Genomic DNA, 25,258 nt, shown 5'->3' with positions numbered 1-25,258 from the left:
TTCCTTCAGCAACCAAGACTTCCCGCACGGATCACAGGGGGAACTCAATCCTGCCAACTATGCCAATCATAAATGAATCTACTCATCGTTAGGTGCCCCCCGGCGGCCAGGCATGGCATCACAGCCCTCTCGCTGGGCTAGCGTCCCCCATCCATGGTCGCTCCAGCACCACGGCAGTTTCTCTGCCTGGTAACTCCGGCCAGGTCACCACCTTTAGTCCACCCTTCTGGGGCCCAGCTTGCCTCACACTAAAAGTCCAAAGATTTCTTTCCACAGACAAAAGTCCTTCTGCCATCGCTGGGGCACTTGCTCAGCCTGTAGCCCCCTTGCTGGGCTTGGGAACCCTCTCCAGGTGCGTGTACGCCGCCTCCTCTGGGGCCGGTAGGGGAACCCAGTCCCACCCTGACATTGATAGCAGCTCAGGGCCCTGGACCCAACAGCTAGGTCTGCCCTTTTCTCTTTGCTGCACTTTTCCAAGCTCTCTTCTCAAGTTCCCCTCCAGGCTTTCCTTGCTGCTCTGAACTTCCTACCTCGTTCTCAATCCTGTTGCTACCCCAGCTGGGCCGTATCACCACTGAAGTCTGGCTCTTTAGGGGGGCGGATATGGTACCTCTCAGTTCGGGCTCATTCTGTAATCAGCTTTCTGTGAGTGCCAGGGGGCTCCATTTCCCCTTCCACTAGCTCCCCATTTACAGAGAGCCAGAGCAGTACCTGCAGCAGGGAGCGGGAGTTGCTGGTGGCCTCAGAGGCACAGGCCCTGCAGCGCCTCCGGCACCTGGTGCAAGTGCCGCATGATACAGAGCTGGCGCATCACATTGGCCGTGACGTCCTCATGCTGCAAGGGAACGAGAACCTGTCTGAGACTCAGACGCCTCCGAGGAATCAGGGGGGATTAACGGCCCCTGGAACCAGCAGCATTTCCACCCAGCCCCTGCCCACCTCTGAGGGATGGATTCCCCCTCCTGACCCCCAGGATGGAGTCTTGTTGTCCTTCCTAGTGACCTCCAGTGGCAACCCCCCTCCTTGTACGGGGAGCTCCTGCCACCTCCCCCTCAGTGCCCCTGACAGCTGTTCCACCTCCAATCCACAGCTCAAGTTCTCAGACCCCTCTCCTCCAGCCCCACCCAGGTTGGGTAGGGAGGGGACTGTAGCGGGGGGGCAGGAGGGATTCTGGCAGCAGTGAAGTGGGATGTGAGGAGGTTGAGACCTTTCCCCAAGTCACCCCAGCCACTAATGCTGAAGCCGCAGGATGGCAGCCCTGGTGAATGGGACAGATCGGCAGCCCCTGCTGACTGAATCCTCCTGTTCTTTCCAGCAGGGCCGGCTTTAGGAAGGGCAGGGCCCAATTCGAACATTTTTGGCGGGGCCCCGGCAGGGATGACTAACAAAAAAAGTAATGTAAAAAAAAAGCCTTTCATTTCTTCCATGTATTATTTACTTTCCATAACTATATAAATAATAAAATTATATATTATGTACATTGCATCATATATGCTGTTGATCGGTTATTAATGAGCTCCATTTCACGTGTGTGGGTCCCCGCCACTCCCTGGGGGTGTGCTAGGGTGACCAGATGTCCTGATTTTATAGGGACAGTCCCGATTTTTGGATCTTTTTCTTATAGGATCCTATTATCCCCCACCCCTTGTCCCGATTTTTCACACTTGCTGTCTGGTCACCCTAGTGGTGTGCACATGTGTGGGTCCCAGCTGCTCCCTGCCCCCCTCATTGAAGCAGGTGTGCAGGGTTACTGCCCTGGGAACTGCAGGGCACCAGCGGACATGGGGCTGGCTGCAGGCAGGGCAAGGGGTGCGGGGCTGGCTGGAGACAGGGGTGTGTGGGGCTGGCTGGCTTTGGGCAGGGCTGCAGGGTGTTGCGGCAGGGGTTGCCTGGAGACAGGGCAGGGGGTGCGGCAGAGGCTGGCTGTGGGCAGGGGGTGCAGGGCTGGCCGCAGGCAGGGCAGGTGGGCGGGGCTGGAGGTAGGGCAGGGGTGCAGCAGGGGCTGGCTGCAGACAGGGGGTGCAGGGCTGGCTGGAGACGGGGCTGGCTGCGGGCAGGGCAGGGGGTGCGGGGCTGGTGCGGGGACGGGGTGCAGCAGAGGCAGCTGGAGCCCCGGCCCTTTAAATAGCCCCCGAGTCCCCCGCTATCCCAGGGCTCTGGGGGCTATTTAAAGGGCCCAGGGCTCCCCTGCTTCTACCGTCCCGGCCCTTTAAATAGCCGCGGGAGCCCTGGGGAAGCAGCGGGGCTCCAGTGGCTATTTAAAGGGCCGGGGCGGTAGAGGCAGCAGGAGCCCCGGACTTTTTAAATAGCCCCCAGAGCCCCGCAGCCCTACCCCAGGGCTCCAGCAGTGGGGGTCTGGTAGCAATTTAAAGGGCCTGGGGCTCCGGCCCCTGCTGGGAGCCCTAGGTCCTTTAAATTGCCCCCTGGGGAAGCCGGGCCACCCTGGTACAGCGCACCGGCTCTTGCCGGTACACCGTACCGGGGCTTGGGCCCGGGGCCCGATTCAGGGGAATTGGTTGAATTGGCCTAAAGCCGGCCCTGGTGGGGGTATGGCCACAGAGCCGCAGGGAGGGGAACCCTGAGGTGTGGGGGCTGGGTGGGTACTGGGAGTTCCTCCTGAAGGGACGGGGGTTGGCCAAGGTCACTCAGCCCTGGGGTGTGGGAGGGGGACTGGCTGAGGGCACTCAGAGCCCCAGGAAGTGGGGGGGGGGCTGAGGGGAGGGACTGGCCAGGGGCACTCAGAGCTCGGGGGGGGGCTGTCCGGGGGGGCACTCACAGCCCCAGGAGGTGGGGGGGGGAGGGGCACACAGGATTTCAGGAATTCCCTGGCAGTGAAGAGCTGCTGGCGGCAGGGAGGAGCCAGCCGTGACAATCCCCAATTGGGATCCCTGGCAGGGCTAGTGGCTATGGGGGCCCGTGGCCAAGCTGCAGCGGAAGGTGACCTGAAGGAAATGCCTCGGCCTCGGCCTCCGGCTAGGAAGGGCCTGGGCCAGACAATGACCCACCGTGCAGTGTCCCAGCTCCCTGCCCCACACCTGCGGGGCACGGCCCCTCCTCTGTAGGGAGGTTGGCATGTACCTTAGTGCTGCTTCCTCCATCCCCAAAGGCCTCTCCCAGCCAGTCCCTGGCAACCACTGCCGTTCAATACGCACATTACCCTGCTGTGACATACCGGGGGGGGGAACCCCTCGGGGATGGGGGGGCTGTCACACAGCTGGGCAATTTAACCCGGCTGGGCCGGGGTGACTGTCTCCCTGGAGCTGGGGTCTCAGCCCAGGTGTCTCTCTGCCCTTCCCCCCAGTCGCCCCCGGGCGAGGTGGGAGCGCCCCACGTTGCGTTCCAGCCCCACATTTGCACCCACAAGTGCTGGTGGGTTCCAATCCCAGCTGAACACGCCCACCCGGCCCTAGTGCGGAGCAGAAGGGCCCAGCGCTGCCCCACAGACCCTCTGGCTCTCCGAGCCCGCTCTTACCCATCACCGCAGCACGTCTGGCCCAGGCTGAACGCTGCTGCTCTGTGCAGAGAGGCTGGCACTTCTTGCTCCTGCCGTACGAGGGGCAGGTTCTGCTACCGACTGCTCCCCTAACCCCCGCCCTGCTGCGCTCTGGGGATGCTGCCCTGCTGTGGAGCTCTCAGGTGTCTTGAACTGGAATTTGTTTGGAGAGAAACTGCTAAGGAGCCTTATCAGCCCCGAGCAGAGAGTACCTGGGAGCCTGCCTGGGTCGGGCGGGTCTGGTACAGCCTTCCCCAGATAAGGCTCTTCCCTGGACCTGCCACTCATTGAAATCTGGAACGATTCCCTCCGAGGTAACACCCGGGGCAGCCAGGGCAGGGCAGGGCACGGCCTGCTCCCCTCGAGCGTTAGGGCTTTCAGGAGTCAGAGGTGTCAGCGGAGCAGGTTGTGATTGTACGTTAAAGCAGTGAAGAAAGTTGGGGGGGCAGAGGAATTGGGTGCTGTGGTCCCCCCATGCCTGGGGCCTATTTGAAAGGCAGCTGTCACACTGTCCCCTTTATCGGGAGTGCCCACTACACCCATCTCATGTAGTCCTCGGCACGAGAAGGGGGAGCATGTTCCCAGCTGAACGGCGTTTGTCCAGGACTCACCGACCCCTATTCCAGGATGGGGAAGTGACCTGAGAAAGAGGTCACCATGTAGCCTGCAATTATCAGTGGCTTCTGGATTCCTCTGGGAAAGGGTTAACCAAGGGCTTAGTTTAGTCCACACTTGGCTTTCTCGGCAGTGCTGGACTCTGGTGGCAGGGAGGGGTCCAGCTCGCACCCTTTCACCTGGCAGGGAGAGTGACCTAAAGGTTAGGATGTTCTCACAGGCTGTCGTAGTTACTGGGACCTTGGCAGGGAGGATTGGTGGCTTGTGGGGCATCGGATACCTCCCCTCCTCCTAGAGCTGTGCAGTAACCAGAACATTACCCCTGCGAGGAGAGGGTTTCGGGGACCCTGGGATCTTGGGAGCCAGGGCTTCTCTCAGCAGCCTGAAAGCCCAGGCCCCCCATCAGCCTGTCAAGCAGGTGGGCAGGCGGGCGAGCTGGCAGGGAGCCAAGCAGCTTTCCGTGCGAAACCTGCCTGCTTTCTGTCTGAAGGTTTGTCCAAATCGACGTGTTCCCACGAAACGTTTGGATTTTGACAAGCTGGCAATTTCTGATGGAAAAACAGTTCCACTGGCAAATTCTGACTAGCGCCTCTCCTGACCGCATAGCTCCCTGCATCTCTGCTGAGCGTGGAATCAGAATGGACTTGACACAGGTGTTTGTGCCCTGGGATGCCATCTCAGCCCAGCTCCCCCAGTGCTCCGGCGCTCACATTCTCCTAGTGGTGACGTCTGACCCTGGGGAGATGAAAGGCCTCTGCAGGTTGTTTCCTGCAGTGTGAGCTTTGGCTGCAGGCTTCTGTCCCCAGCCATGGCACGAAGGAATCTGTCTAGCCAGGCTGGGCGTCCTCCCTCATCTGTGGTCAGAGGTCACACGGGCCCTTCCAGTGACAAGGTGGCAGCATCTGGCCCTGGGAAAACAGACATCTGCTGTGTGCTCACCCCAGAGATTTCTTTCTTTCTGCAAACTGAAGAGGCCTCTCTCCTGTAGCCTCAGCAGAGGCTGCGAGGAGGCCAGCAGGCCCTGTGCCCCCCCCGCAGACTGGGGGAGGCCCTGACCAGTAGCTCTAAAGGCCAGAAGACCCCACAGGACAGGTGGGGAACGGGACTGTGACGTTACGTTGCTGTTGCATGGTTCCTTTCTCCTCAGCTGAAGAAGAAACTGAGCCCTGAAGCAAGGCACCAGACTGGCTTGTCTGTGCAGCTGACCCAGTATTCACCAGAGGGGGGAGAAGGAACAGTGAGGCTGGTGGGTTCCTTCTTCTAAAAAGAAAAAAAATCAGAGCATGTTTTTACATCCGGCTTTTGACTCCCCGGCCAATGGGTGTGATCATCCCAGGTAGAAAAGTCAGCCTGTAATGCCCGGCTCCTGCTGGCTGCCCCGATGGAGACTCCACTTCCCCTCTCCTCCCCGTAAGGCAGGGGAACTGCCAGCCACTGCCTGTTACTGTCTGCACCCAGCAGCAACACTCCTCTGCCTCCCGCTGCCCTCTCCTCTGCTGAGGTCCCCCGTGCCCTGCCCTGGCACCCTCTCTGCTATGGGGTCAGACACGCGGGGAGAGCAGGGCAGGTCTGTGTCCTCAGCCCCGGGGCTCTCGCACAGAGCTTTGTCCTCAGGCCCAGCCCTGAACATCACGGTGTCAAAGGAGCTTCTCCCACTATCACGGCAGCTTCTCCTGTTGGTGCCCAAAGCCCGGGACTCGCACTCGGCCCCTGAAAGCAGGACCGGCTCCAGGCACCAGCCGACCAAGCACGTGCACCAAGCAGGTGGTGGGGATTTTTTGGGGGGCGGGGAGTTTGGTCGCTGGGGGTGGGGTGGGTTGTTTTTGTTTCGTCGGCTGGGCGTGTAGGGGGCACTGGGGGGTGGGATTCGGCAGCAGTGCTCCCGGGGGGGGGGTTGCACAGCGGGGCGCTCCGCGGGGGCGGGGGCGCTGTTTGGCAGCGCGGCCCGGCGGTGGGTTGTTTGGCGGCGCGGCGCTCGGTGGGAGATATGTGTGGCGGTGGGAGGGTTCAGCAGCATGGCGCGGCGCTCCGCGGGGGGGGAGTGTTCGGTGGCGCTTGGGGGGGGGGTTCGACGGCACGGCATTTGGCGACGCTCCGCGGGGGGGGTGGTGTTCAGCTATGCGGCGCTCCGCGGGGGGTGGGTGTTTGGCGGCGCTCTGCGGGAGGGGGGTGTTTGGATGCGTGGCGCTCCTCGGGGGGCTGAGGGGTTCGGCGGTGTGGCGCTCCGCGGGGGTGCGGTGTGTTCAGCAGCGCTCTGCGGGGGAGGGGGGTGTTCAGCAGCGCTCTGCGGGGGGGGGGTGTTCGGCGGCGCTCCGCGGGGGGGCGGGGTGTTCGGCTACGCAGCGCTCCGCGGAGGTGGGGTGGCGTCGCGGTGCTGAGGGCGTGTGTTATGGCGGCGCTATGGAGGGCGGCACTCTTTTTTTTTTGCTTGGGGCGGCAAAAAAATTAGAGCCAGCCCTGCCTGAGAGTTGGGAACGTTGCAGCACAGCCCAGCCCCGGCTGCTGGGAGAGGAAGGCCACCCCACCTCCCTGGCTGGGAGAGCTGCCATGATCCCCCCATCTGCCAGCCCCAGCACTGTCCTCTGCGCACAAACCCTAGCCTCTCCCCTGCCCCCCACATCTCCCTGAGCCTCCTTTAGCCTCCTTCTTGTCCCCATCCCCCTGTACCCCCCTCAGCCTCCCTCGGCTCCCCACACCCCGGCCCCCTTAACCTTCCCCCACATTCTTCTGCCCCCTGCCCCCACATGCCCCTGCACCTCCCTCAGCCGCTCTTATATCCCATATGATCACCTCCAACCCCCTCAGCCTCCCCTCTGCCCCATCCCCATGCCCCCCTCAGCCTTCCCCCTGCCCCCCACACTCCCCGGCCCCCTCAGCCTTCTCCCTGCCCCCCACACCCACTACCCCTGTCAGCGTTCCCCCTGCACACTCTGTCTCCCTCATGCCCATATCCCTCTGTCCCCCTCAGCCTGCCCCCTATCCCTGCCCCCACATCCCCCTGCAACCCGCTCAGCCTTCCCCCCACATCCCCTCACAGTCCCCATGCGCTGTCCAGGCCCTGAACCATGGCCTCAGCCAGTCTGCCTGTGGGCTCGGCTTCAGCCTCCTGGAGCCCAGCGGGAGGTGGCAGCCAGCGTCAGGAGGGCAGCCTGCCTGCCACATGCAGACAGAGCGTGGGGACGGGGCGGCCCTCGCGCAGGCCTCAGCCCCGCTGGCAGCAGTGGGAGATGGCGCCATTTTGATGAAGGGACAATTGGCGCCTTTGGCCACGTTTCCATGGGACAGGTGAGAAGCCCCCACAATCCCGAGTCACAATCAGAGCGCGAGGACGGCCGCGCTGCTGCCCCTGTTGTGCATGGGGTTGTCCCAGCACGCCCAGCTGATGGGGGTGATCCTGTCACGGAGTGTGGGGGGACTCAGGGTCCTGCACCCCCGGCTTCCTGCGATTCACCATGACTCTCAGCCAGCCAGTAAAGCAGAAGGTTTATTTAGACGACAGGGACACAGTTCAAGACAGGTCCCGCAGGCACAGAAAACAGGACCCCCCTCAGTTAGGTCCATCTTGGGGTCCTCGGGCACCCCAGCCCCCTTGGGAGTTCAGAGCCCTGTCTGCCTCCCAGCCATTCCACCAGCCAGCTCCTGAAACTTCCCCTTCAGCGACCCCTCCCACAGCCTTTGTTCAGTTTCCTGGGCAAAGGTGTCACCTGGCCTCTAACCCCTTCCTGGGTTCTCATGTTACATGCTCAGGTATTCTCCGGTCAGTCTCCCATCCCCCAATGCAGACTATCCTAGCCACACTCCCCTGTCAGCATTCAAAGACCACAGTAAGAACAGTCCCAGTTCGTCACAGATGCGTAGCCAGAATCAGCCAGAATCCACTGGAAGCTGCTTTACCAGTTTGTTGGGGCAGCCAGACTTATGGGGCCGGCTGCAGCTGGCATTCGGGGTGTGCGGGCGGGGGGGAGGAGGCAGCATGAATTGAATGTGGGAGATTCATTCGTTGTTTGTGTGACAGCACAAACTCCCCCTCATCCCAAAACCTGGTCCCCAAATGAGCAGACTGGAGCACATCACACTAAGCAAACTGGTGCCACGTGCAACAAAATAAACAGGTCCCATCTCGTGTCCTTTGTTGCACATTTTGATGGCGTGTGCCAGGTGCTGGCAGGTTGCAGGGTCGAGAAGCGTGCATGCGGGTGAACCGCCTGGGTGCTCTTTTCCAGAACTATACGGACGTGGAGCTATTCCCTCTAATGCACCAGTTCCTGCCCCCTGTATCCCAGCCAGAGAGCTGGGACACAGAGAGCAGCTGCCTTGACAGTCACTGAATGAATCCAGTTTGATCCTCTTCCCTGTGGGACAGATGCAGCAGCAGCGCAGTCTCGCTCCAGCCCATCCCACTCAGGTATCTCCTCACCCGGCCGTGACCTGTCGGGACAATGGCGGGAGCGGGGGTTCAGTCTCTGTAACCCCACGTGCTAAGCAGGTTTTAGTGATACCAAATGGAACTGAAAGTCCGAGGGCGGTGGGGAGAGGGGTTCCCACCGGGTGTGTGGGTTTGGTGAAAGGCGCCTACAAAACGTTGGGTCTGCCCAGTGCTTAAAGACAGAGCTGACTGGACTCAGCTGGAAGTCCTGGTTTCTTCTCAGTGATCCCTAGAGCTGAAAACACTGTGAAGCCGGTTTGCCTGGGCACCATAGAGCCGGTGCTGTGGTGAAAGACAGTACAGGGGGGAGCAGCAGCGAGGTTCCCCCTAGCCAGGGAAGTCACTAAGAGCTGGACTCACTCCGGGCTGGAGGCCCCTCACAGCATGGCATCGCAGCTCCAGGCAGAGACGGCAGCATGGAGCAGCAGCGGTGCAGAGCAGAGGCAGAGGCATCCCTGGCCCACCCCTTCTCTCCCTGGGGCAGGAGGTGAACCCCCCCCCCGAATGCCCCCTGAACTCTCAAACTCTGCTGAGCTGGGCCCGTAAACCGGGTAAGGGGACAGCAGAGGGAAAATGGGAGGGGTGTGCCAAAGGGACATTCGTCCATTGGACTCTCTCATCCCAAGCTGGGAAACTGAGGCAAGGGGCTGCTGCCCAATGTATTGTAGAGTGGGCGTTTCACTCACAGTTCACATACTGCTGAGTCACTCTTGTGATGGTTTCCCCAGTTCATGCTGCGTTTCTTTCTCCTCTAAATAAAAGTTCTCGTGTGTTAGACTCAGACTCAGTGCTCGCGACGGGGGAACAGCTGCCTGTTAGGGGTGTGCTGGTCAGTTTCCCAGATTTCTGGGAGGGACGCTCCAGCTGGTTCTGCTTTGCAATGCTAAGAGGAACCCTGAGATCCTGATTCTCGTCCTTGTCACTGCCAATACCACCTGGCACAAGCGTTACACCCCCATCGCGTTCTGCACAACCCCTGTTCCTGCCATCTCCTCTGGCTTGATCCTCTCCATTTAGTGCGTCCTTCATCTGGAAGGCCGATGGTACGGTAATGCCGCAGAGTCCCACTGAGAAATTAAATCCCTGGCTCACACCTGCCCGGCTTCAGAAACGTTGGCATTCTCGGCGAGGAGGGAGGGAGCCCAAGAAATCTGGTATCTGCGGTAAATAAAGGATGGGCAGACGTTCCGGAGGGGGCTCCCTCCCTGCCCACAGGCCAGGCTTGAGGCCAGCGGTTGAGAAAGGACGATAAGCTGGGTGTGGAGTGGCGCTTTCCCCATAAAGGCATGGAGCCCCGGCTCTGGTTTCTGATGTGGAAGTGGGGGACGCTTCAGGTTGCTAACTCGCCCGCTCAGCTGCAGCGTCGGGATGGGTGAGTTTTATTGAAATGCCCAGTATTTCACACAGCCTGGAGATGTAGGGCCAGAGCCTGGTGGTGGGCACCAGAGCCCCAGGCGGTGTAGGCACATGGGGGAGGTGCAGTGGCAGGGCATGCTATGTGGCCCCTGTGGGACACCATGTGCCCTGAGTGCCCGGGCACAGGCAGGAATGTGCCCAGACAGACGCAGTAACTACCGCATAGAGAGGGGCAGCCTGCACTCCTCTCAGTGCCACCCCTCAGCCCGGGCAGGTGCACAAGGGGGAGGGGAGCCCTGGTGCATCCTCTGCTTTCCCGACCCTGCCTGGCCGAGGCACAAGGGAGGTACATGCTGCTTTTCCTTTGAAACGGAGCAGCATTTCCCCCAGCAAGTGCATGCTGCAGCATGAGCCTGGCTAGCTAGGAGTCTGGCAGTGCCTCCTGGTGAGTAAAGAGTGCCCCCGGGGCCATGGGGTACCAGGAGCCTGGCGGGGATCCCCTGCCCAGCGCTCTGCTGGACCCTAGGCAGGAATCCTCCCGCCCTGCCCCAGGTACCTTTGGGCATTGGGGCCAAAGTACTTTAGAACACAAAGGAACTAGCATAAACCATGTTTTAAAAATGGGGAAACTGAGGTATGGTGCAGTGTAATGAGTTTTCCAAGGTCACAGGTCGAACTCAGGCCCTCTGTGTCTTAGACTATTACAGTGTGTGAACGGCTGCTAGCTGGCAGTGTCCCCTCTCCTCTGGGGCGTCAGGAGAAGGGGAGGCGTGTTTTCAAGGATGAGTGACTCCAGATTGTTATTTCACTTCAGTTCCAAACATTGTAGTTCTGGCTTGTCAGACTCACTGAAATCCTTCTCCTTTAAAGCTTTAACCCTTTGCCTGCCATGGGTTACGCCTCTCTCCTCCCTCTCACTATGATACCTGAGATTGCTGGCAGCGTGTCACAGTTACTTGGGCTGTGACATTGTCTGAAGAATTTGGGGTCCAGGCAGCTCCAAAAAGAAGGTGTTTCCAATGAAATCTGTCTGGGGATCATGTCTGGGCAAAGTGTTTCCATTGCAACAGTGTGTTTCGGTGTGTCGTTTACACGGTGTTCTCTCTCTCTCTCTCTCTAATTCATTTGCACGTGTAAGCAGAGTCAGGATGAGCTCTACCCTGACATCTGGTGGTGAATTATGGTGAGTGTGGAAAAGAACTCCAGGGGCTGATCTGGTTTGCATAGGCACACCCACCCACCTGGCATGAAACAACAGCAACTCAAAGTGGTTACTTTGGCTGGTGTGGGATCCCCAGTTTTCTCTGTTATCGGGACAGGAAGAATAAAGTTTTGTTACCCTGATTCTGTGAATCAAGGCCAGTGAAACTGTTGTATGACAGAAGGACTGAGTGAGTCCTTCACCATTACCTAAGTAGGACTTGCTTGACAAGGGGCATGGGTTACAAAACCTAGTGACTAGAGAGGGGACCGGGACCGGGACCGGGACCGGGACCGGGACCGGGACCGGGACCGGGACCGGGACCGGGACCGGGACCGGGACCGGGACCGGGACCGGGACCGGGACCGGGACCGGGACCGGGACCGGGACCGGGACCGGGACCGGGACCGGGACCGGGACCCTTTCTGAGGGGTTGAAACACCAATTGCATTACTGCCTCTCTCCACTGTTGAATATCAGAGCTAACTTTGACTCCATTAGAAGTCTAGTTACAGACTGCTGAACTGAATTCACTTTGGGCCAATGGTGCACTAGCACTGGGGCTCCCCTACTATGAGCTGAAATTGCTAAGAGCTGAAATCACAAAAGAGCTAAAGTTATTATGAGCTGAGATCACTGAGGCTGTGTTAACTAGTGGGGGAGCCTGATGCTATATTGCTAAGCGGCTGGTGGAGCAGCTAGCAGAGTGGAGCCTTGCGGGGACGGTTGGAGTGGAGCTGAGCGACTCACAGGTCGGTGAGCGGAGCGGAGCGGAGCAGCTGGAGGAACAGCTAGCAGAGCAGAGCGGAGCCTTGTGGGAGAGGCCCATGGTCGGCTGAAGTGGAGCAGAGCTGAGTGGCTCACAGGTCGGTGAGCAGAGTGGAGCAGCTGCCAGAGCAGTTCGTGGGACGGCGGGAGCAGCTCACGGGGCAGCTGGTGGAGTGGAGCGGCTCGTTGTGAAGGCTGCCGCGGAACCCCGTCGGCCTCGGATCACGTAAGGTGCCCCTTAACACCCTGCGTGCCCCCCCCAAAACTCCGGGGCTGCACTGACCAGGGACAGAGACTTTGGGGGGGTTGTTGGACTTTTGGGACTTTGGTGATCCTTGGGTTGCTGGTTTCAAGAACCCAAGGGGAAGGACACAGCCCAACTTGCTGGGGTGGGTTTTTTGCTCATGGTTTGTGTTATGAATCCTGTTTGTGGTGTTTTTCCAATTTAATGCTGATGTCGTTTACCTCATGTTATTAAACATTTTCTGTTACACTCAGACTCCGTGCTTGCGAGAGGGGAAGTATTGCCTCTTAGAGGCACCCAGGGGGTGGTATGTAATTGTCCCAGGTCACTGGGTGGGGGCTCGAGCCGGTTTTGCATTGCGTTATTGAAACGGAACCCCTAGATACAGAACCCGGCCCTTGTTGCTGCCAACTTAGATGGGCAGAAGGGTTACACACGTTTGTATCACGGTCACTTTTGGGGTTAGTTGTGGACTTTCTAACTTTGCAACACCACATGAATACAATCATGGCTGACAGAAAGCACGGTGCCGGACTCCAGTGCGGCTTTAGCCTGTTCTGGTTTGACACACACACACACACCCGGCCCGCCCCGCCCCGCCCCACCCCGCCTCACCCCACAAAAAGCTGCCATTTTGCAACTGTTATGGGCCGGCAGCAGCTATAATCAAACTTGGGACCTCTGGAGCTTCACACGTGAGCCTCTGCTGTAGGGTTCTCAACCTATTTACCATTGGGGGCTGCATATGCAGTGCTCTGCGTTATGTGGGCTGTAGCTACACAAGATGTAATACCAGGGCCGTGATAGATATACCTGGGGGGTGGGGGGCGGGCGGTGAATGAGCCGGTTTCTGTCCAAGAGTCTGGATTGCTCTGGGCTACTGATCCTGGCAAGGTCATTGTGAATCCCTGTGCTGAGTGCTGAAGGTGGCCTGGGAAAAGCATGTGTGGGGAGGGGGAGGGGTGTCTATGTTAATCCCGGCTGAAATAAATGGTCATGCCCTTGCTAGGGCAGCGCTTACAGTGAACCCCTGACCCGCCCGGGACCCGGGAGCCAGGCAATCGGAGCCGCAATCTTTGAATGGTTTTTACCATGCAGCTGGGTCCCAGCTGTGTGCTAATCGGGCCGGCTGTAGAGACGGAGACAGTGGCCGGGCTGGGGGAGAGGTGAATGGTGGGCTTCACCCCATCTCCAGAGACTTGGGCCCACCCCCCCCATGCTGAGCCCCTTTGAACATCCAGCCATGTCCTGCGGTGCCTACCTGGGCGCTGAGCTCTTCTGAAAATCTGGCCCAGTAGTTGAGCCCTCTGAAAACTCTGGCCTTAGCGTCTAAGGGTAACATTTTCAAGAGTGGCTAAGTCACTTAAGTGCCTAAATCCCAGTGACTTCTAGTGGGATTTAGGCACTTGTGAAACTCTCTCCTGGTCTCATGCCCAGTGGTTTTTGTCCCCTGCAGGGTTCCAGTCCAGCTCTCTCGTGCTTCTGTCTGCGTTGTCCATGATGCCGCTCCTTTGCGTAGCCCCCGTGCAGGGCAACGGGGCCCTGGCCCACAAGACGGTCGAGAGGGGTGAGTAGAGAACCCGTCGGAGAGCTTCTATCATCTGCCATATCCGAGATCAGGGCATCGTGGGCCTGATTCTGCTCCTCTCCCCCATGCCGGGGTCACCCCAGATCCACTTATCCACTGAATGCACCTTCCCGCCCCCCCGCCAGCGCTGGGCCCAAAGAAACGCTGAGTTCTCCGAAGGGATCGCAAGGCCGGCCTGCGCTAGTGACCCCACTACTCCCATTCGCAGGCCTCCAGCGCCTGGGAATGGGCCAGCCGGGGTGGGGGAGGTGCTGCTCGACTGGCTGTTTGCTTTCCACAGCTTCGTTATCCCTTTCTCCGGTAACGGCTGCCAAGCCCCCAGCAGTGACTGAAGAGCGCTGGTGCCAACCGCAGGGCAGCGTTTGGGAACCAGGCACCCCCCCAAATTGGCTGGGAGTTCTACCCTTCTATCTCACCAACTCCTATACTAGGGCTAGCCCCGGCTAACAGCTGGGGATCTCTCGCTCATGCCTAGAAGCCTTGCCCCCAGAGTCCAGGCAGCAGGGAGAGCCAGTTCCTCCTTGTCAGGGGTTTTCATTCCCTTCTCCCCACACCTCCAGTGGCTCTGGGAGCTGCTCAGGGGCTTGCCCAGGCAGACCAGGGGCCGAACCAGCTCCAGAGGTGGCCCTGAGCCCCTGCCCCCGCAGTGCTCAGCAGCTCCTCCCCCTCGGCTCAGCTATGGGGGAGGGGCACACAGGGGGATTGTCTGGGGGGTAGGGGAGCTGGGGGGCTCAGGCTCGAGGGAGGACCCTGGGGAGGGGAGGGGCAGTATAACCACAGTGCTCTCATTCTACCAGGATAGTTCGGGACAATTTCCGCCCCAAAGACAAGCCCCTCGATAGGATGTCTGGAATTTTCAAAGGCACCACAGGGAGTTGGGTGCCTAAATCCCACTGAATTCCAATCACAGTTGGGTGTCAAACTCCCTTAGGCTCTTTGAAAACTCCCATTTAAATTGTCACTGATGGGTTTCATAATTGACATTCGCTGAGATGGATCTGGCAGCGTCTCCCCCACCCTTGCCAAACGATTTCTTTAGCAGTACAGACTCAGGAAGGATACAGAGCCTTGGTTTACACTTGATTCATCTCTTCAAGATTTCTTCAAAACCAGCAGAGCAAGAAACTATTCTTATTTTATTTTATTGGTAAAATGAAAGTGTAAGATCTGGAGCCGGATTCTGTGGCCAGGAATGGCCGGGGCGGATTCTGTGGCTGTAGTATTGTGAAATACACAGGACCTGCCTCTAAAACCCAGCCTCCAGTTACCCCAGGCTGATTTGATCGAGCTAGCTAGCGCTCACTCCCCCACCCCCACCTGCCCCCTTAACCTGATGTTCGTGGCATTTCAGGGTTCCCCAAAGACTGCAGCAACATTCCCAGGGACAGTCCCAGCGGCGTCCATGTCATCCAGCCGGCAGGCTCTCCCCCTCGAGTGGTGTGGTGTGACATGGACACCGAAGGCAAAGGCTGGACCGTTGTGCAGAGAAATTCTTACAACACAGAGATCACCTGGAAGGAGTCCTGGATCACCTACAAGTATGGCTTTGGGAACGTGCAGCAGGATTACTGGCTGGGCAACGAGTACCTGTCCCTGCTCACGCGGCAGACCATCTACAAGGTCCGCTTTGTCGTGGAGGACAAATCCAACAACACCCGCTACGCAGAGTACGACATCTTCAGTGTCGAGGATGAGCTGAGCGGGTACCCGCTGAGGCTGGGCAGGTACTCTGGGGACGGCGAGGACTATCTCACCACCTACCACTCCAGCCTGGGGGGCATACACGACAACATGAAGTTCAGCACGACTGACAAGGATCAGGACCAGGCCAGTGGGAATTGCGCAAGTAGCTATGGAGGCTGGTGGTACGACAAGTGTCAGAACGTCCTGCTCAATGGGAAAGGCTACATCTACTGGGCAGGGTTCTGTAAGAGTGGGGAGTGCAAGTCTTCCCTCATCCTGGTTAAGCCAACAGACGTGTGCTGGGTCCGGCAGGAGGAGCCCATCCTCCTTGGGAGCCGGCGCCGCTGAGAAGGAGAGACAATATTAGATCAGACACGGCGCGCCAGCCCCCACCTAATCAGTGCAGTCCCTGCAATGCCTCCACTCTGTTCACCCCCTTCCCTGTTGGCTTCTGCACGGTAAATCCCCTGGAATAAACGCTGAGAGCTGATCCCGCCGGTGCGTTCGAATGACACGAAGAGTGTGATTGGTGTGTATAACTGGACCCCCGCTTCCACTCTGCCTCGCTGGAAGCCATGTCACTCACTACGACTTTAGACCCACATTAACCTCTGCTTCTCTCAGCCCTGCCACTGCCCCTTGGCATTAGTGATCAATGAATCATGACACTGGATTTCTAGCAACTGTCATTGAGCATTTAAATGGGGGATGACTCAAAGCCAGGACTTTACATCTGAATCCTGCATGTATTAGCAGTGGTGAGTTTGGGTTCAAAAACCTGCCCTCTGTGTTTTTAATAAATATGGTTATTACATGAGAAAACATTGCAACAGTAATTAGTTGCTGATAAACCACTGAGATTAGATAGACGTGCAACGAAACCACACAATAAAGATATTGGTGTCCCTCTTCAACCCAAGGGGCTAGTCAAAGTTTGGGGCCCTGGGGATGTTCCAGTGGGGAGCAGAAATTGGCAATGGAGTCTGGTAATTTTTTGATGTCTTGTTTATTGACAAGGAACATACAGAGTCCTGCTTCTCCAAACACAGCAGGAACCAACAGCAGGGATTAGCCTCCCTGCTCTCAGCTCCAAGCCTTTTTAGCCAGCACCTGGCCCAAAAGCTCTCTATGCTCCTCCCAAAATCACACCATGCTCACAGGCTCTGCTCGGCTGTCCTGGCTGCACTGCCCGGCTTGTCTCTGTCACACACGCACCAGCTCAGAACGATACTCGGTGGCATCCTCTGCCCACCTGGGGCTAGTTTCTGGGCACACGCCATCATGGCTTGTTCTACACGAGGCCCCCTTACCTGTTGCTTCCAGTTGTCTTAAATGAAGAGTGCATCCTCACAGCTGTGTCAATGAGATTTTAACTCCACCCATCACATGGTATAATTCAGCTCCTAGCAGTGTATTTATCTGTCAGGCTGACGTCCTCTGAGCATCTCCGAGCATTTCCTGCCTGTTTGGCTTCAGTCACTTCAATCAAAGTTCATTGTGACCAGATGCTGAACACCATAAATGCTAACAGCCAGGGGCAGGACCACCCCCCCCACCCCCCCCCGAACACGGAAAGAACAGGCTAAAGAACAAGTCAGCTGGGCCTGATGAAGTTCACCCTCAGGCAGGGCTTCCAAATCGTGGGCTGTAGCCCAAAGATGGGCCATGACGTAGTCCTGGCTGGTCCACTGGCAGGGGTGAAGATGGGAGGGAATGTTAAGGGGCATTGCCCCCCCCCAAAACTGCATCTTTCCAGTCCCCTCCTGACCATGGCCCTTCAGTGCATCCCCAGGACACAAGGCCCTGTCTAATTGGCCTTCCTGACAGAGCCTGCGTGGAGAGTGTGCGTAGGGGGGAGTTTGGGGGGCAGGTTTGGAAAGAGGGATGTTTTCAGGGGGAGGGAAGCTGGGAGCCGCTGAGGTGCAGCTGGAAGGTTTCCTCCTCCCTCCTCAGCATCTGGGGTGCAGACAGGGGGGAGGGGGTTGCTATTTTGCAGTTGGGAGTATCAGGGACCCCGCCCCCCCGTGCACTAAGCTGTCCCCTCCATCTCGGTTGCTGGTGGTGAGGTGGGGGTGTGCTGTTTTGCAGTGGGGGAGCGGGGGATCCCCCTGCCCAGGGCACTGACCTCTCCCCTTCCCGCCTCCCATCTCCGCTGTCCGTGCTGGGAGCCACCCCCACCCCCCACCCCCCACTCTGCCCATTGCAGGCTGCGCTTGGTGCCCTCCCCAGCCAGCCATCCCTCGCCAGCCATCCCTTTGCTGCAAGCGGGGACATCCTCAGCCTGTTCCGGGCAACCAGCTCGCTCAGCTGTTTTGCTGACTGGGGGCTCCCTGCTAAACCCAGGGTTCCCCTGCACCATTCCCCCCAACTTGGGGTCCCACCCACACCCCAACTCCCCCCTGAACATGGCTACCCCAAAACAACCTGAACTCTTCTTACGCCACAGCCCACCCCCGCCCCTCCCCATGAGCCACCTGGCAGCAATGCCCTCCATCGGACCAAACTGCTCTCCGTGTCGCCCTCCCACCCCCACCCCCCAGGGCCAGGCTGGCGCTCTCTGGGGCTGGACCCCGGCTGTGACTGGGGTTTCAGCACTCCTGCTTCACAGATGTATACAGAGCACTGTATAACCAGAGTTGTCATAACTATAAAGGGAAGGGTAACAGCTCTGCTGTGTACAGTACTATAAAATCCCTCCTGGCCAGAGACTCCAAAATCCTTTTACCTGTAAAGGGTTAAGAAGCTCAGGTAACCTGGCTGACACCTGACCCAAAGGACCAAAAAGGGGACAAGATACTTTCAGATCTTGGTGGGGGGAAGGCTTTTGTTTGTGCTCTTTGTTTGGGAAGTCATTCGCTCTTGGGACTGAGAGGGACCAGACATCAATCCAGGTTCTCCACATCTTTCTGAACAAGTCTCTCAGATTTCAAACTTGTAAGTAAACAGCCAGGCAAGGCGTGTTAGTTTTTACTTTGTTTTCTCAACATGTAAATGTACCTTTTACTAGAGTGTTTACCTCTGTTTGCTGTACTTTGAATCCGATTTCTAACGCAGCGTTTTGCTCTGGCCTATTGCTCTTTAAGTTTGATTACCCTGTAAAGTTATTTTCCGTCCTGATTTTACAGAGATGTTTTTTACCTTTTTTCTTTAATTAAAAGCCTTCTTTTTAAGAACCTGATTGATTTCTCCTTGTTTTAAGATCCAAGAGGTTTGGAACTTGATCCACCAGGAGTTGGTGGGAGGAAGGAGGGGGATGGTTAATTTCTCCTTGTTTTTAGATCCAAGGGGGTTGGATCTGTATTCACCAGGGAATTGGTGAAAGGTTTCTCAAGGCTTCCCAGGGAAGGGAATCCACTTGGGAATGGTGGCAGTGGACCAGATCTAAGCTGGTAGTTAAGCTTAGCAGTTTTCATGCAGGCCCCCACATTTGTACCCTAAAGTTCAGAGTGGGGAAGCAGCCTTGACAAGAGTCTAGTGACTCTCTCACCCTGGGCTCTCCCCAGTATAGACTCTTGTTCACACTAGTCAAATGATGTTCAAATGCTAAGAAGGAGCAGGGAAGAGGCACAAAAATGACTTGTGGCCTGGCCAGCACACCTTCGAGCAGGCAACCCAAGGGGGCTGCAGCTAGTCAGCTTGACTTAGCAGTTCCGAGCTCTGTCATTAAGGTCTATAGTCACCCGGCAGGAGGAGGTAGCTGTATTTCAGGTTTTTGCTCTAGCAGACAAAGGTGTAAGGAGAGCTGGCAAAGCTGATGTTAGAAACATTGACATTGGAAATCCATGTAAGTGTAGAAGAGTGACGGAACCAATCGTGCGGGGATGTGGGAATTCACTCTCACCTGGCCTCTGGGGATGGAGGCAGCACGTGGCTGGCACTTCTCGCTCCTGCCGTATGAGGGGCAGGTGCTGCTACCGACTGCTCCCCCTAACCCCCGCCCTGCTGCGCTCTGGGGATGCTGCCCTGCTGTGGAGCTCTCAGGTGTCTTGAACTGGAATTTGTTTGGAGAGAAACTGCTAAGAAGCCTTATCAGCCCCGAGCAGAGAGTACCTGGGAGCCTGCCTGGGTCGGGCGGGTCTGGTACAGCCTCCCCCCAGATAAGGCTCTTCCCTGGACCTGCCACCCATTGGAATCTGGAACGATTCCCTCCGAGGTAACACCCGGGGCAGCCAGGGCAGGGCAGGGCACGGCCTGCTCCCCTGGAGCGTTAGGGCTTTCAGGAGTCAGAGGTGCCAGCGGAGCAGGTTGTACGTTAAAGCAGCGAAGGCAGTTGGGGGGCAGAGGAATTGGGTGCTTTGCCATTGCACTTGATCAGCTCAATTTGAAAATTCTTTCAAAGGAAATCCAGATGTATACATCTGACTGGGGTACATGTACACACATACACATGCACACTCATATGTGCACACACTCATGTGCACATACACGTACACACATACATACACACATGTACACATACACATATGTACAGACGTACACATACACGCACATACGCTGTCCCTGGAGCGCCCCAGGATGCGACTGACGGGGTGGCTGGCTATTATGGAGGCAGAAGGGGGTTGGGAGAAAATAATCAAGAAGAACTTTTGCTGAAAATGCAAACCTAAGCTGGAAATCTGTGCAGGGCTGGGCTCAGCGAAAATGATCTTTTGAGCTGCTCTTATTAACCGTGGTCCTGTACTTCCTGGTTTGCGTCGGACCCAGGCAGGAGACTGGGCTGCTCTCAGCTGTAGAAGCCGTTGGAATGAGCCAGGTCGGAATGAGCCAGGCCCTCAGAGCCTTCTGCCACCAATTGCCCCAGCAGTCACTGATCCACACCAAACCACGTCCTTCCAGTCAGGCAGTTTCATATGTGTAAGCAGAGTCAGGATGAGCTCTACCCTGACATCTGGTGGTGAATTATGGCGAGGGTGGAAAAGAACTCCAGGGGCTGATCTTGTTTGCATAGGCACACCCACTCGCCTGGCATGAAACCACAGCAACTCAAAGTGGTTACTTCGGCTGGTGTGGGATCCCCAGTTTCTCTGTTATTGGGGCAGGAAGAATAAAGTTTTGTTACCCTGATTCTGTGAATCAAGGCCAGTGGAACTGTTGTATGACAGAAGGACTGAGTGAGTCATTCACCATTACCTAAGTAGCATTTGCTTGTCAAGGGGCATGGGTTACAAAACCCAGTGAATTGAGAGAGGATGGGGACAGGTATTTGTACCTGATGGTGTGGCCCCCTTCCTGAGGGGGTTGAAACACCAATTGCACTACCTCCTCTCTCCACTGTTGAATGTCAGAGCTAACTTTGATTCCCTTAGGTTCACTTTGGGCCAACACTGGGGCTCCCCTACTACTAGCTGAGCTATTTAAGAGCTGAGATCACTGAGGCTGTGTTAACTAGTGGGGGAGCCTGAAGCTAACTTAGCTTAGTGGGGGTGAGTGGCGTGGAGCGGCTCACAGGTCGGTGAGCGGAGCAGTGCGGCTCACAAGTCGGTGAGCGGAGTGGAGCAGCTGCCAGAGCAGTTTGTGGGACTGCGGATGGAGTGGAACCCCACGGAGAAGCAGCCGTTTGGCCTCGGATCACGTAAGGTGCCCCTTAACACCCTGCTCACTTTCCCCCCCCCTTTGAACTCTAAGGCTGCACTGATCATGGACAGAGACTTTGGGGGGTTGTCGGACTTTTGGGACTTTGGTGATTCTTGGGTCGCTGGTTTCAAGAACCAATGGGAGAGGACACGGCCCAAATTGCTGGGGTGGGTCTTCGCTCATGGTTTGGTCTAAAAACTCTAGTTGTGGTGTTTTTCCCATTTAATGCTGATGTTGTTTACCTCATGTTATTAAACATTTGCTGTTACACTCAGACTCCGTGCTTGCGAGAGGGGAAGTATTGCCTCTTAGAGGTGCCCAGGGGGTGGTATGTAATTGTCCCAGGTCACTGGGTGGGGGCTCGAGCCGGTTTTGCATTGCGTTATTGAAACGGAACCCCTAGATACAGAACCCGGCCCTTGTTGCTGCCAACTTAGATGGGCAGAAGGGTTACATATGCATACGTTAAACCCTTGGTTTGCCACTCAGACACCACGGTGATGGGCACAGTAAGGACCGAGAGACGCTAAACAGGCAGACAGACAAGGAAATAGTGGCCCTGCCTACAGTGTGTGTCTGTGGTGCAAACGGATGAACACCAGTTGCTGGCTGAAGGCACAACCTTAATTCCCGCATCTCCTGTCTGTCAGCTATCGTTCGCTTGGCACCTGAGCTCCGATTTCTAACGCAGTGTTTTGCTCTGGCCTATTGTGGTTCTCATGTCCGGGGGCGCCTTGGCCCCTGGTATCAGGAGCGGTGCTAAGGAGGCTGCTTTTCAAAGGTCCTTAAGTAGGGTTGTCAACTTTCTACTTGCACAAAACCAAACGCCCTTGACCCAACCCCTTTCATGCCCTTCCCCAAGGCCCCACCCCCACTCACTCCAGCCCAGCCCACTTCCCTTTGTCGCTCGCTCTCACACCCTCACTCACTTTCACTGGGCTGGGGCTGGGGGTTGGAGTGCAGGGAGGGGTGAGGGCTCCGATGGGGATGCGGGCTCTGGGATTGGGCTGGAGATTAGGGGTTTGGGGTGCCAGAGGGGGATCCGGGCTGGGGCAGAGGGTTGGGGTGCGGACTCTGGGGGGAGTTTGGGTGCGGGAGGGGGCTCAGGGCTGGGGTAGGAGATTGGGGGGCGGGTGGGGGTGTGGGGTCTGGGAGGGATTAGGGTACAGGAGAGGGTTCCGACCTGGGGCAGGGGGTTGGGGTGCCGGGTGTGAGGTCTGGGAGGGAATTTGGGTGTGGGAGGGGGTTCCGACCTGGGGCAGGGTTTCTGGGTGCGAGCTCCGGCCAGGCGGCGCTTACCTCAGCCAGCTCCTGGTCAATGGCACACCGGTGCTAATGCAGGCTCCTGACCCCTGGTCTCTCTCCGCTGGCAGGCTCTAAGCAAGGTCTGCCCAGAGAACATAGATGACGAGCTCTCGATCCTGCTGACAGCACCCCCCAGCACAGACAAACTCCAGCACATCTTGGAGGTGAGCAGAATGGGGAGGGGCAGCAGGGGTTTTACCTTAGCCCTGGGGACTCCTAGAAAGAAGAGACTGGAAAATCCATGTTTCTATTGGATCCTTCCGAGTATGCATTTGTGATATAAACTCACTGGGTGACCTTGGGGTAACTCACTTCCCCCTTACGGCATCAGTCTTCTCCACTATCAAATCTACACTGGGGAAGAAGGACAGAAGCCCCGACAATCACCTTCACCTCTTGGTGTCTGGTCCTGGGAGCCGAAACCAACTGGACTATCTGCCCCATCTCCTAAACTGCCCTGTCTTTCCCTCCTAGGGCCTGGTCCTTAGTGCTCAGCCTGGCCCCTTCCCAGCTTGTCCCTGACCTTTAAAGGACTTTCCAAGCCCCTCCCATGCCTGCTTCCCTTGTGGTCTCTCTCCGGGCTGAGCACAGGCTGCCCTTCTATCTCTCAGCAGGCCTGGGTCCTAGTCACAGGCTGCGTCTTGTCACGTGACCCCCACACTTATTCCCTTCACCCTTGGGAGCTGCATCACCAGGGCCAGATGCAGTTGAGCTCCAACCCCTTTCCTGGCCATCTCACCCTGGGACAGGTTGAAACTGGTAACCTGTGGGTAACAGTAACTGGTTGCTCGCAAAGGTGCTGAAGACACAATGGAAGAGGAAATCCTTTGGCCTGGATTGAAATTATTCCGACTGAAAGTGAATGAGAGAAAATAGGTCCAGAGTTCTCTTCCTAGCAGCAGAAAATGTAGCGATTGATAGAGGTTCAGGTCAGAAAGGACCATTATGTGCATCTAGTCGCCCCTCCTGTATAACTCAGGGCCTAGAATGTGACCAAGTGGTTCCTTCAGCCAACCATAGCATGGGACTGAGCCAGAGCACGTCTTTTGGAACGACATCCACATGCAGGAGAGCCAGCTGGCTACCAGAAAATCTCTCTTCTGCAGTGACGTGGGGTTAAGGGACACGGGGGAAAAGACATGGCGGCTGTGACTAAACTTAGAGCAGCAAGGCCAGGAAAACCAGGATTAGGTCCCAGGCCTGGCTATCAGATCTGCTGTTTTCTATTCCTGGCTTTGGGACCATGAGCAAGTCTCTGCACCGCTGGGTGCCTCGGTTTCCCCAGCTATCAAATGGAGCTAATCAAGGTTTTGTTTGTTCTCCCCATTTTACAGGGTGGGAAACCGAGACACAGTTGGGACCTGTCTACACTACAGGTCTCTCGTGCGTTTGTAATCTGCTGACCCCCACATGTTGTTCAGAGCCTATGGACAACACAGCTCCTAAAGGTACGTTTGTTCTGTGCTTATCCCCTATGTACCAGCAGGGCTGGACAGCATTTCTCACTGTGATGTGGGGAGCAGGTCCCGGGTGCTAAGGGTCTGAAGAAGCTCTCAAGGACTAATTTTTTAAAATAATTGTTATCAATGAATTGAGAGAAAACATACAATCACTGCGGATAAGATTGGGGGGTGACAAAATACAGGCAGAGTGGTAATTCCTGATGGCGAGAAGGCAGTGATATACAGCGATCTGGCTCATTCGGCCAGCTGGACCCATTCAAAGAAAACAAGTTTGAGCAGAGCCCAATGCAAGGTCCTATGCGTGGCAACAAGGCACGCCGGCCACACCTCCAGAATGGGGACGTGTATCCAGGAAAGCAGTGACTCTGAAAAGGATTTAGGGGCCAGAGTGGAGAAGCCACTCAACATGAGCTCCCAGTGTGATGCTGTGGTGAACAGGGCTAAAGCCATCATTAGACGTAGGAGCAGAGCCGTGAGTAGGATAGGGAGGTGACACAGCAGCAGTGAGACTGCTATTGGAATACTGCCTCCAGTGTTGGTGTCCTCCTTTAAAAAAGATGGTCTTAGAAATTGGAGCTGGGGCAGCAAAGAGCCACCAAATGTTCTGAGGGCTGGAGAAAAATGCCTTCTAGTGAGCTATTGAAAGAGCTCAACCTGTTTAGCTTATCAAAAGAAGATTGAAGGGGACTTCACTGAAGTGTTGAAGTGCCTTAATGGAGAGAAAATACTGGGTATTAAAGGGCTCTGTAGTCTAGCAGAGAAAGGCAGAACAAGACCCAATGGCTGGAAGGTGAAAAGAGACAAATTCCTATGACAAATAAGGCACAAATATTCAACAGCGAGGATGATTGACCACAGGAAGAAGCTACCAAGGAAAGTGGTAGATTCTCCATCTCTTGATGTCATTAATAAAGACTAGATGCCTTTCTGGAATGTGTTTGCCCCAAAAGTAGCTATTGTGGTAGACAGGAGGCCTGTGATATGCAGAGGGTCAGATTAGATGCTCTAACGGTCTCTTCTGGCCATAAAGTCTACTCATTTCTGAGAAACCGAGTGTAGCATTGGGAGCAGCTTGTGATGTTTTACTCTCTAGCCGGCTTGCTTCCTAGAGTGAACACTCATTGAGTGTGGTGATCCACAGGGAGTAGCTCAAACCTCCAAAGTGTCTGCCCTGTGGCAGGACATTAGCACTGCAGGGGAGGGGTGAGTGTGGCAGTGACATCACAAAGGCCTTTTGCAGGACCTCAGCCTATTGGCCAAAGGTGCAGGGGAGGTGGTGACCTCACAGAGGGATGCTGACATCAGCCAGGAAGGACAGGGGCGCAGGGCCAGGGAAACTTCAGAGACCCCTGTGGCTTTGCTTCAGCAAGTCTCCTTCTCGAGATCTCTCTTTCAGGTCTGAGAGAGTATTTGGGTTCATGTATGTGACCACCAGGAGGAACCTCTTTTGAGTTTTCTCCTTTCTTTTTCCTGATTTCACTAGAAAACTGACGTCCCTGTTTAGAAGGTAAGAGCCTCCGAGAGGTTTGGAACCTGTTCAGT

At 56.7% G+C, this 25,258-nt stretch overlaps 1 protein-coding gene across 1 annotated transcript; it reads left to right on the top strand.

The window, feature by feature from the left end:
- Window positions 1-9,785: 9,785 nt before the first annotated feature.
- LOC135976471 (fibrinogen-like protein 1-like protein) lies at window positions 9,786-18,871 on the top strand. The gene is made up of 3 exons (XM_065572194.1): window positions 9,786-9,906; window positions 13,560-13,670; window positions 15,043-18,871. The coding sequence occupies exons 1-3, from the start codon at window positions 9,903-9,905 to the stop codon at window positions 15,720-15,722; spliced, it is 795 nt and encodes a 264-aa protein (XP_065428266.1). The 5' UTR covers window positions 9,786-9,902; the 3' UTR covers window positions 15,723-18,871.
- The last annotated feature ends 6,387 nt before the right edge of the window (window positions 18,872-25,258 follow it).

Source organism: Chrysemys picta, chromosome 18 (genome assembly GCF_011386835.1).
Source record: "Chrysemys picta bellii isolate R12L10 chromosome 18, ASM1138683v2, whole genome shotgun sequence".
Taxonomy (NCBI): Eukaryota; Metazoa; Chordata; order Testudines; family Emydidae; genus Chrysemys; species Chrysemys picta.
This window is presented reverse-complemented; position numbering and strand designations above follow the sequence as displayed.

Excerpts from the sequence above, each read along its gene's own strand:
- LOC135976471 (XM_065572194.1), top strand. Across the intron at positions 13,671-15,042 it reads CCACAAGACGGTCGAGAGGG|GGTTCCCCAAAGACTGCAGC; the intron begins GTGAGTAGAGAA and ends GTGGCATTTCAG.